Here is a 12,400-nt window from a genome sequence, read left to right as displayed (position 1 = left end):
CCTTGCGGCGTGTTTGAGCAGCAGCAGTGGGAGCCAGGCGAGGACTGCGCCCTCCATCTTGCCTTGGGTCCTCCATTTTGGGACAGAGCCATGTGCTTCTTCACTGGAAGAAGCCGCTGCTAGCCACACCCAGGATTTCTCTGGACTAACCAATAATAATTAAGGGAAGTGCACGCCATCACTATGACGACATCCTGTGCCTGGCCAATCGATGGGGCCCACAGTCCCCTCTCCTGCCCTCACTCCACCCCCCTATAAAACCCTCTGTCCCATCAGGCCTCGCTCTCTCGGCCACTGGACTTTCCGTTGTGTCGGTGGGTCTGGTGAACGGGGAGCGCAAGCCGGCTTGCATTAAAAGGACTCTTTGCTTTTGCATCGGACTGACTGGCTCCCTGGGGGTCTTGGGAACCTTGAAATCTGGGCACAACAGTCAGGGCGGTGCTCAGTATTTTTAAGTAGAGCAATTAATGTAGGTTTTCCCCCCTTTTCCTCTGGCCTTAAACAACTTTTAAATTTTTGGCAAAATGACATATTTGGATATTATTAAGTAGTACATAGGAAAATTTACTCAAAATCATTAAGGTGCAATTTTAGAATCATTTGCATATTCAGTGATTTTCATCTCAATAGAACTCTTTTCCCTACTTTTACACCCGATCATTTATGCCTGTTTCGTTTTCTCACAAAAAAGATAAATTGTATTTCTTAGCTTCTATTTATTGATTTGTTTCAAAAGAAAGGCGAATGGAACCTTTGTCCTGTAATACTAGTTTCTAACCCTAGAGGAAAATTAAGCATTTCGTGTGATCAATATATAAATATATTTTTTTGAATACAGTTAGAACATTACTTTTTGGAAAATTGTACTTTTTTCATAAAGTCAAGACAAGCTTTAAAGGAAACTTGATATCCTTAAATTTAGGAAGTAAATATGACTTTACAATATATTTTTATTAAAATGATTCACTCTATGAGTCTTAAAATTCAAGTCCTGTGCACATTTCTTGCATGTCTGCTGCCTCCAAAGGCAGGCCGTGCATTCTCCTGTGGGGGTGTACAACTTCTCCAGGCTAACTGCCCCTGTGGAGCGCTTTTCTGCCCGGAAGGCTGCTAGTATTTGGCTCAGTTTTGAACTGAGCACGGCCAGTGGTGAACCTGAGGGCGGTGAAGGATTAAAGAAAACAGACAAGAGAATAGTTAGGGCTAGATGGGACACTGTTCTCGGATGGAGAGACAGTGCCACCACCTATACTCCGGAGCTTTATTTTATAGTCAGATCACACAAAGCAAAACAAGGGCGAGATGTTTACAATGTTCTTGTGAATTTCAAATCTGCTGCTTTCCTGTTGTTGCCATTCTCTGCTCTCTATTAACCTTTGTTTAGGCAGCACTTGCTGCATTCCACACCCCCCTCCCCCCCCAGCCCACATCCCTTAGCTACCTAGGAATGCAGGGTCGGTCTAAGGTCAAGCTTACAACTATAGCCTTTTGGCTATAATTGTGCTGGGAGGGCTTTGACTTCCAAACTGGGACTTGCACGAGGCTTTGCCAAAAGTCAGTCCGAGACTTGATCCTGGCCAAACACTGTAGTTGTTCTCCACAAGTTTGAATTCCATTCTCTTACAAAAAGGTCAAAAGCATCCTTTCTTAAAAAGTACTGGAAGCGCTCTGGCTGGTTGCTCTGTGGTTAGATCATCAGCCCACAGACCAAAGGGTCTGGGTTTGATTCCCGGTCAAAAGGCATGTCTCTGGGTTATAGGCCTGATCCTGGCCTGGGTGGGGGTGTGTGCAAGAGGCAACCCATTGATGTGTCTCTCTCACATTGATGTTTCTCTCTCTCTCCTCCCTCCCTCCCTTCTACTCTCTCTAAAAATCAATTGAAAAAAAATATCCTTGGGGTTAACCAAAAAAAAAAAGAGACTTTTTTTGGTGGGTGAGAATTATAGTCAATCCTCTGTATTTGCAGTTTCTGTGTTTTGTAAATTTGCCTACTCACTAAAATTGTAATCCCAAAGGCAATAGTTAGGGCACTTTCCCGGTCACTCCCGGACATGTGCAGAGCAGACATGTGCAGAGCAGTGGAGAATTTGCATCAAGGAAGTTCATGCTTCCAGCTGAGGTCAGACAAGGCAATTGCTGCCTCCTTCCAGCGCTCACACTGTGAACAAGTGTCCGGGCTGTGGTCTGCCCAGTGCCATGGTTTCACATTGCTGTGCTTTCTGCTGGCGATGTGGCTGTTTTAAAAGAGCCCCCAAGCGTAGTGCTGCAATGCTGACGTGCTGTCTAGTGTTTTTAAATGCACGAAGGCTGTGTGGGCCTCATAAGGAAAATGTATTAGATAATCTTTGGTGAGACCTGACTTAAAATGCTACTGGCTTTGAGTTCTGTGTTTAACAATACCTGTTAAATAGGTGCCTTTATTCAGAAACACACATAAAATAAGGTGATGCACTGATCGGTGCTGACAGCGTTGTGAGAACCTAGGCCTTATGTCCTCGGGAGCAGAGGTCAGTCCTCGTTAACGCGGTGGCGGGGACCACTTTATATAGACGGTCTCCACTGTCAAGACCCAGAACCGGTGGTAGTGCTTTTCTTTAGCTGACAGAGATCAACCGAAAGTCAGTAATCAAGTGTTTTGTGAGTCTGCGTGCTCTGCGCTGTGCTCTCGGCTTTCTGTACCGCACGGTACCTATTCACCTCTGACTTACAGCTGGCTCTTCCCCTCGGAACTTGCCCCAGGGGGAAGAACCAGCTTGGAATGGCAGCAGTTGGGCTGCTGGGGAACCTGGCATGCAGCTTGTCTTGGCTTTCCCGGAGTCTGCACCTTCCCTGTTGACCCATTGGAGCCTAGGCCATAAAACCCAGCTCCTACCGACCCAGGGAATTCTGGCCCAGGAGGAGAGGGTGCTGGGCTGTGCCATTCTTGGCTCTGATGGTGCAGTGGGTACCTGTTAGGGACCTGGGAGCTCCAGATGAGGGGTTCCTACATGATTTGGTTTGCTTCTCTGGTTTTAATATGACTTCGTTTTGTTTGCTTTGGTTTGGATATGACTTATCTTTCATCTTAAACCAGCTTGGTAAGGTAGCAGCCAGAACAGGTTTTTTAGGCAGTAAGCCCTAGGCACTGTTCCTTTTCAAATCCCCACCCTAAATCATATAAAATGTACCGATACTCTATATTAAATCTAATATATATAATTATGAATAGAGTTAAATTGCTGTTGAAATGTTATATATTTAATTAAATGTTAATTAAAGTTTTTCATATTCTGGAGCAATAAGGTACCCCCACCCCATCTCAGACATTTCATGGCCCTGGAAAAAGCTCGTAGACCCTGTCATGCAGGACAGATATGTCAGTGTGTCCTTAGGAAAGGAGGAAATCAGGCTTTCCTCAACCCTTCATGGCTCTTCAGTTCTCCAGACCTTGCCTCATGCCACACACGTTTCGGTGTACACAAAAGGAACCACACTGCGCTTTCCCTCAAGGAGCTTGAAAGCTGTTCTGATCAGACAGGGGGGCCTCTAGCTGATCTGGGGGTGTGGTGAGGGGCGGGGAGGAGCTCCTGCAAAGGTGTCTTGGAGCAGATGGGCCGGGCTGTTTTGAAGGATGCCTGTGGTAAAGTGGAGAGGCCGGGGCGGAGGGAGTTTGGAGAAAGGCTGGGGGTGGAACCATGTGGCAGAGACCTGGAAGCTGCGGGCTGTCATGTCATCCCTCTGGAGTGATAGGAGAAAGGTGGCAAATACCATCAGCGAGGCAGGGAGGGGCTGTGCGTAGTGGCCTTTGTGGCATCTTAGACAAGGTGAGGCTTGTTCTGGGCACGTGACCTGCTTCTGGGGCCTCTGACGGCTGAGTACTTTTTGGTTTCCCTCAATGAGTATCAGTTGTATAAAGGAGTTTCTAACCCTCTCTATCTTTTACAGTATTTGTTAAGTTCTGTATTATTTTCTTTTGTTCAGTTATCTCTTTTTAAAAGAAATGGAAATAACTTTTTGTTGATGTAGAACACATTAGAAAAGTGCAAATATAGGCATACCGGGAAATAGCTTAATTTTAGCCATTCTGATAGGTATGAAAATAATGATTTTTAAATTTTATCATTCTTGCAGTGCTTTTTAACTGCAATTCTTCTATAAAGGACTTTTCTTCATCAACTACTTGGTGCCCTTGAAATACAGTCTGTATAGGAAGGCATAGAACATTCGATTATTTTCTCATTTCAGTGCGCCCCTCCCATTTTGGAAAGTCATTTTCAGTAAAACAGATAAGTGCCCTGTTAGGCTCCAGAGCGACAAGTTGGGTTTTGTTGTATTCATCCTCACCCAGGGATATTTTCCCAGTGATTTTCAGAGAGAGTGGGAGGGCAGATAAGTGCCCTGTTAGGCTCCAGAGCGACAGGTTGAGTTTTGTTGTGTTAATCCTCACCCGAGGATATTTTCCCAGTGATTTTCAGAGAGAGGGGGAGAGAGGGGGCGACAGAGAGGAACGTCAGTGAGAGAGACATGCTGGTTGGTTGCCTCCGCACGCTCCCAAACCAGCCACAGCTGAGCTAAATCTTTTAATCTTACACCTATTTTTGAGTTTTCCGTTATGTTTCACTGATTTGTCAGCCTCGTTCTGTTTCAGTATCACAGCTTAAATTACTATACCTTAATTATCCTTTACAATTTTTGTTACTTGATTTTGTAGATGTGTGAAAATCACACAAGCTTTCTTACACATCACTATTATGTTTATTACTTTACAGGGTATACTGATCACTGGTCTGCTGGTCTCTTTTTTCTTTTATGACTTTGCCCACTAAGTTCACAAATGTATTCTTCCTTGTAAAAGGGGATTAAGGTATATAAATGGCCAGTTACAAAAGCAGACATAGGGGTGGAAAACACAGCATAGGGAATATAGTCAATAATATTATAGTAATTCTGTATGGTGCCAGACTTATTGGGAGATAACTTCATAAATTACATAAATGTCTAACCACTATGCTTACACTTGAAATGAATATGATATTGAATGTGAACTGTAATTGAAAATAATTGTTAATTAAAAAATAAAATAAATGTATTCTTACAGATGGATTTAGAAATATTTGTGATAAGTTCCCCAAACCACTCTTGTATATTTTGAATGGGATATTTTTCAATTTATAGAGAATTTATTTCTTACAATTTTGAGACTTCATAGTTAGGAACATGGTCTATTGTTTCATTTATTCAAATCTTTTTTATGTGCTTGACTTTTTTATTAACTTATCTCTAAGTTTATTGTTTTTGGTTTCTCTGTCCTTCATTTAAAGAATTGTTTTTAAACTTCTTTAGAATCACTTTTTTTTTATGTAAGGCAAACTTACGGGAAAATGTCATTTTATAATCTGTAATATTAGCTTTATAAGCTATCTGTTTAGTATGTCTGCCTCCCTCAGCTCACCTGCAGCATTTCCCATAATCCTTAAGGCAAAATAGATAGTACTTTCTTTCCTTCTGATAATATCTATTATTGTTTAGTTACTGAGTATATATAACAACAGATTTTTTATGAAGATGACAGTACAGTGTTGACCAAAATTAGATATTAACACAAATGAGGAGTTTTAATTGAAAGCCTCAACTATTTAAGTACAACATTTGGGCAGCTTTATATTAAGTGGAAAAAAACACACACCCTACAATTACAAAACAGTTTCATAAGGCATGCGTATGCCAGCCTATCTGGCTTCTTCTGTTAGATCATTTACATGATTTGTTTCATTGTACCTGGGAATCTAGTATCTTTATCTGCTGCCTATAAGAGGTGTCTTTATACCCAAACCTATCTACACTAAGAAAAGACAAAGATGCTAATTGACCATACCATTGCTATGCCCATCAGCCAATCAGAAGACTATGCAAATTAACCCAACAAATATGGCAGTTAAATTTGTGACCCAGGGCGGTGGGGCGGGACAGCGTGATTCGCCGCCCTCCCCGTCGCCATCCAGGCCTGCCATCTGCGACCCAGTGCAGGATCTGGGTGTGCCATCTGCCACCTGGGGAGCAGGCCTAAGTCAGCAGGTGGTTATCTCCCAAGGGGTCCCAGACTGTGAGAGGGCACAGGTCGAGCTGAGGGGACCCCCCTCCCCCCGCCAGTGCACAAATTTTTGTGCACCGGGCCTCTAGTTTTATCATAAGTAGAATAACAATAAGAGCAGCTAGTTTTTATTGAGATCCCACTATGTGCAATCCGAGTGTGTGTTGAGGCTAAGAGGTAGACTGTATATTTAAGCTACATCTGTGTAGCTCTAACCTCATTGGGGACTGGGACTGTGTTCTAGGCCTTCCCACTTTGTGTGGGCATGTGTGTGGGTGTGTTTTGGAGGGCATCTTTATTGTTAGAGGGGGCGGGTAGGTGAGAGGGGGAAGAAGTCATAATTCTTAAAAACCTGTTAACACTGCTTCTGAAATACAGAAGTCTTTTATAATATCCCTCTCTCAAGAGGTATTCTTTATTAAATAACTCAGTCTATTTTAAATTATAACTTTGTAGATGTTAGCCGAACTGCTATTATGTGGTAGATTCTAGGATCAGAATTTTGGGGAGCATTGTAAGTTAGATTTAAAACAAATAGCCACAAATGGCTGGCATAGCTCAGTGGTTGAGCATTGACCTATGAACCAGGAGGTCACGGTTCAATTCCCAGTCAGGGCACATGCCCGGGTTGCGGGTTCGATCCCCAGTGTGGGCATGCAGGAGGCAGCTGATCAATGATTCTCTCTCATCATTGATGTTTCTGTCTCCCTTCCTCTCTGAAATCAATAAAATTATCTCTCTCTATATAAAAGCCTAAGCGACCAAACAACCAAATGATCGAATGACCAGTTGACTGGTTGCTATGACGCATACCAAACACCAGGGGGCAGACGCTCAACACAGGAGCTGCCCCCTGGTGTTCAGTGTGCTCCCACAGCCAACCTCCAACAGCCCCTCCCTCTGGCTGGCCAACCTCCTGTGTCCCGATTGGCCCCGATTGCCAGCCAGGCCTAGGGACCCCACCTGTGCACGAATTCGTGCACTGGGCCTCTAGTATATGTATAAAATAAAACAAATAGTATAGTAGCTAGTATTGGGATTATCAAAAGATTTGTTAATTTAAACTCATTAAAGATTATAAAGTGAAACCTTATTTTAGAGGGAAAATATTATTTCTAGTCCCTTAGGAACCATTTAATTATAAATAATATGCTAATTATTATCACAATTTATTTTATGTATTAAAACTGCTTGAATTTTGATTTCTATATATAATATGCTATATATTCTCTCAAACCTAATAAAATATTTGTATAAGCATTCTATGATTCAGAGAGACTTTGTAGGCCAAATTAGTGTGGCTTGTTGCTGTCTATGGTGAAACATTCCAGATATGCTAAAAGGCATAAAGTATAACATACTATCCATATACCTAAGTCCCGCTCAGGACATAAATGGCTAGCAACATAATCAAAGTGCATGTGTTCTAATTGTATAACCTTTCCTCTACCTAAGGGATGACAACTACCGTATTTTTCTGTGTATAAGACACCCCCATGTATAAGATGCCCCCTACTTTTCCAACTCCAAATTAAGAAGTCAATATTTTAAACATAAAACAGAACACATTTTTATTTAGTAATCACCGCAGATAATGTTCACATACCAGTACTATATTATGCAACATATCACTTTATTCAGCCTCTGTTGCATCACTGCTCTCTTCTTCATCAGTATTAGTTCCAGACATATCAATTTCTTCTACTTCTATTGTATCACTGCTGTCTTCTGAGTCACTGTCTGTATATGTGAGATCATCCTCACAAACTGGTGGCATTTTCTGAGCTAACTTTGTTCGTGTTCTCATGGCCAACCCTTCTCTCCTCATGAAACTGAAGCACCATTTTGCCTTTCCTGCAAAACCAAAAATGTTCATTTCGCTTGTAAATATTCTTGCCTGACATTGAATAAGCTTGGCTGACACACATAAGCCACTCTGGCGCTGCTCCATAATCCAAGTCTGAAGCCTCTGCTCCAAATTTGCCCATTTTGCTGGTTTTCCTCTTAAGGCCTTCTTTTCTTTTGGCATCTTAAGGAGTTGTTCTTCCTGTTTTCTCCACTGTCTGATCACACACTCCCTGGGAGGAGGTCCAGATTGTTTGTTTTATTGATGGTTTCTTTTACTGTGCAGAAGCTTTTTATTTTGATGTAGTCCCATTTGTTTATTTTCTCCTTAATCTCTCTTGCCCTAAATCTGTAGACACCAGATTTTAGAGCAGTGATTCCCAAAGTGGGAGCTACCGCCCCCTGGTGGGCGCTTCAGCGATCCAGGGGGACGGTTATGGCCACAGGTGCATTCGTTTTAATTTTTTTTTGTATTACCTTTCTATTCTGAGTTCAATAAATAGTTTCATAATTGCAAACTTCAATTGTTTCTAATTTACACCTTTTTACAAAAAAGGTAGAAACATTAATACATATATCTTTCTGTTTAATTGCTATTAAAATTTAAAAAAAATTAATTTCCAGGGGGCGCTGAGTAATATTTTTTCTGGAAAGGGGGCGGTAGGCCAAATAAGTTTGGGAACCACTGTTCTAGTCCATTCATTTTTATTGCCTGTACTATCCATGATTTACTTACCTGTTCTTCTCTTGATGGACATTTGTTTCCAATTTTTATAATTAACAAATAATGTTATTATGAATGTTCTTTTACAGTTCTCCCTGTGCACATAGGTGGGGTACTGCCTACAAATGAAATCGCTAGATTGAAAGGTATGTGTATCTTCAGCTGTACTAAGTGTTGCCAACCATCTCCTAAAGTAATAACCACTTGTGCTCCTTCACTGATTAAATTGTCATTGTTCTGCACCCTTGCTGACACTAGGCATTGTCAGACTTTATGCCAGTTTGATGAGTGATATATTACAGTTATTTTTTTTTAATTTATTTTTTTAATATATTTTATTGATTTTTCACAGAGAGGAAGGGAGAGGGATAGAGAGTTAGAAACATCAATGAGAGAGCAACATCGATCAACTGCCTCCTGCACACCTCCCACTGGGGATGTGCCCACAACCAAGGTACATGCCCTTGGCTGGAATCAAACCTGGGACCTTTCATTCCGCAGGCTGACGCTCTATCCACCGAGCCAAACCGGTTAGGGCCACATTGTTATTTTTAATTCTCCTGATTACTAGTGGGATTGGACATTGTTTCTTAGGTATTTTTTCCTAGCACTTGTATATTATGGCTAAGTTGTATATAAAGTAGCATGAAGTGGTTACTACTAATTAGAAATGCACTGTAATTGTATCTTAAATCATTGGCAACTTTGCAGATTTTTTTGGAGGAAATAATTCTGGTGATTTTCTGGTAGTATATTTGAGAGAGCCTGGACTTTGGAATTAAATTGGTGCTTGAATCCTGGCTTTTTAAAAAAAAACAAAAAAACGTTATGACTTTGGGCAATTTGTACAGTCTGTCTGAGTCTGTTTTCTCATCCTTAAAATGAGTGAAATAATTTATGACTTGGTGATAGAATAAATGCAATAACATTTACACCTGGCACATGGCCCTAGTACATGTTTTTAGGATGAAATAAACGCATTAAACAACAATATGAGAGTTCGTTGATACTGTGGCATATAATTAAATCATCACTGAAGTCTGGCAGCATTTGTGAGGTTAAGATATGGTCTGCTGATAGCTGAACTGTTATAAACATACTTCATCTCAGGGCCAAGTGAGGAGACCCTGGCATAGCAAACCCAAGGCAGCTGTGTGTATGCCAGGTATCTGTCTTTGGCAACCCCTGCTTGTCCTCATACGTGAACCCGAGTCTCCCCCGCCCCCCCATGTCACTTGTGTTCATCTTCTGTGCCCTCCGTTTTCTGCCAGTCAGACGTTCAGCAGCTGTGACGAGGCTGTTCAGGTGACAGTGGGTAGGTGGGAGTTACCTTGGGACTCGCGTGGGTGCCCGAGGAGCAGCGCTGGTGTGGGGGATGTGCCAGACAGTGTGGGAGGGATGGTCTGGGTGCCAGAGAGCTGATGGCGGAAATGCAGCCCATAACTTTGAGTTGGTGTTATTTAGACTGTTCTTGTGTCTCTTCCCACAGGAGTTTTTTCACATGGCTTCCAAGGAAGTGACCATCACAGTTCGCCTTATTCGATCCTTTGAGCATCGGAACTTCAAACCTGTGGTATATCATGGAGTTAATTTCGACCAGACTGTAAAGGAATTTATGGTATTTCTGAAGCAAGGTATGAGACACCGTAGTCATTTTGTTTTATTAGTATTTTGAAAGAAAATAGTTGACTATTACACTGATAATAATCTTTTAAAAAATACTTTGAAAGGTCTTAATGTAGGTGAGAAGCCAGGTGCTGGCCAGGCATATGTGGTCGGTCTCTCTCTCTCTCTCTTAAAATTAAAAACATTTAAGGTCCAGGTTTGCTTGTGATGGGCTTCTGTATTTGGGGGTTGATTAGTAAGGGAGTATGTGAAGCTAATTTAGGATGAAAAAACACATTAAACAGTAGTATGAGAGGTTGTTGTTACTATGAGTGAGTACACAGGGGGCCTCCTGGGGAGCTGGTGGAAGGTGGCGGGCCTGATTCCACAGCCAGGAGGTTGTGAGGGCTGTGGGTCCTGCGATCACGGAAGTGACCAGACCAGCTGGTGCTAGTTTATCATTGCACGCTCCAAAACAGCGGACATGAAATTAGTCTCCGGTTTGATAGGCCCTTGATGGGTTTCTAACTTCTGTTTTTAATTGTTGAAGTTTTCCAGTCATCAATATTTGATTAAATGTTTAGAATAAGCTTTAATTATTTTAACTGAAGTGTAACTTATACATGGTATAATGTACAGATCTTAACATGCTGGTCCATGAGTTTTGACAGAGGTATCATTTTATATCCAACTTTTTTTTTTACTTTGGCGTAATTTCAGGCACAGCAATGTTGTAAAAAGAGGACAAAGAATTTCTGGATGCTCTTTACACAGATTTCCAGATGTGAACATATTGTTACATTTGTTTTTTTCCACCCCTTTCTTTCTTCCCTCTCTTATCTCTTACTCTCCTTACTGCCCCTCCTAGATTTTTCTTTCGGAATCACTTAGAAGTATGTGGCTGACATGATTCCCCTTTATCTCTAAATATATCAGTGTGTACTACTACTTCCTAAAATCAAGGAATTCTCTTGCATAATGACAGTACAGTGGTGAAAATCAGGAACTGATTTGAAAAAATGCTATTACATAATTGACAGATCTTACTGAGATTTTAATTTTTCCAACAAGGTCTTTCTGTAACAAAAGAAAATTCAAATCATGTTACATTCAATATCTTTAACCTGAAATTAATTTCTTTAATCTGGAGTCTTTTATTGTATTTTATCACATTGGCAAGTTTGAATAGTACAGGCCAGTTATTGTATAGAATGTCCCTCAGTTAGGTTTTTCTGATGTTTTCTCATGATTAGATTTATGCCTTTTGGCAAAGAACTTATAGAAGTGATGCTGACGTCACCAGGACACTCTGCTGTCCATGAGCCCCATTACTGGCAACAGTAACTTTGATTGGCTCAGGTGGTGCCTGCCAGTTTCTGCTCTGCAAATTTTAATTGTAACTGAAAAGTAAGGTATGGAGGTATATTGAGACTATGTATGTGAACGTCCTGTTACTTCTCAAAATTTCATCCACTAGTTTAGCATTCTTTGATGATTCCTGCCCGAATCAATTATTATTATGATGATTGGTAAGTGGTGATTTTTCTTACTCCATCATTCCTGATACCTATAGTAGTTGTTTTTGTACAGTAAGGAAGAGCTTTCTGCCCCACTCCACAGCATTTACTTAATCATTTGTTTATATAACTGTGGAATCATGGATTCTTACTTTATTGAAGGGATTATCATTTTTTTCTATCGTTGTTTATTTCGATGCTCAAATTATTCCCGTTTTGGCCAATGGTAGCTCCTTAAATATGGCTCCCTGTCCTTTTAACATGGGTCTTTCCCTGCCCCAGCCCTAGGATCAGCCATTTCTTTGAGGCGTTCTGATCCCATTACAGAGAATGGTAATGGGAAACCAAGATCGATCTTTCCCTGCCCCAGCCCTAGGATCAGCCATTTCTCTGAGGAGCTCTGATCCCATCACAGAGAATGGTAATGGGAAACCAAGATCGACCGATCTTTCTTTCCCTCTCTTTCTTTCTTTCTTTCTTTCTTTCTTTCTTTCTTTCTTTCTTTCTTTCTTTCTTTCTTTCTTTCTTTCTTTCTTCCTTCCTTCCTTCCTTCCTTCCTTCCTTCCTTCCTTCCTTCCTTCCTTCCTTACTTTCTTTCTTTATTTCTTCCTTTTCCTCCTTCATACACATACACAAGAG

The 12,400-nt window shown here is 41.2% G+C and overlaps 1 protein-coding gene across 6 annotated transcripts in view; it reads left to right on the top strand.

Annotated features, from left to right (window-relative positions):
- LOC102761903 (chromosome unknown open reading frame, human C2orf76) overlaps nt 1–12,400 on the top strand; it is a 72,469-nt gene that overhangs the window by 26,834 nt on the left and 33,235 nt on the right. For 2 of the 6 annotated variants that reach the window (XM_015567778.1, XM_006769664.2), the window contains exons 2-3: nt 8,729–8,785; nt 10,129–10,273. In XM_015567778.1, coding sequence (XP_015423264.1) covers nt 10,141–10,273 — 133 coding nt within the window. In that variant the 5' untranslated portion in view covers nt 8,729–8,785; nt 10,129–10,140. The other 4 variants (XM_015567774.1, XM_015567775.1, XM_015567776.1 and 1 more) reach the window with 4 other exon arrangements.

Source organism: Myotis davidii, unplaced genomic scaffold (genome assembly GCF_000327345.1).
Source record: "Myotis davidii unplaced genomic scaffold, ASM32734v1 scaffold3, whole genome shotgun sequence".
Taxonomy (NCBI): Eukaryota; Metazoa; Chordata; class Mammalia; order Chiroptera; family Vespertilionidae; genus Myotis; species Myotis davidii.
The sequence above is the reverse complement of the archived record's forward strand: the minus strand, read 5'-3'. Positions and strand labels throughout refer to the sequence as shown.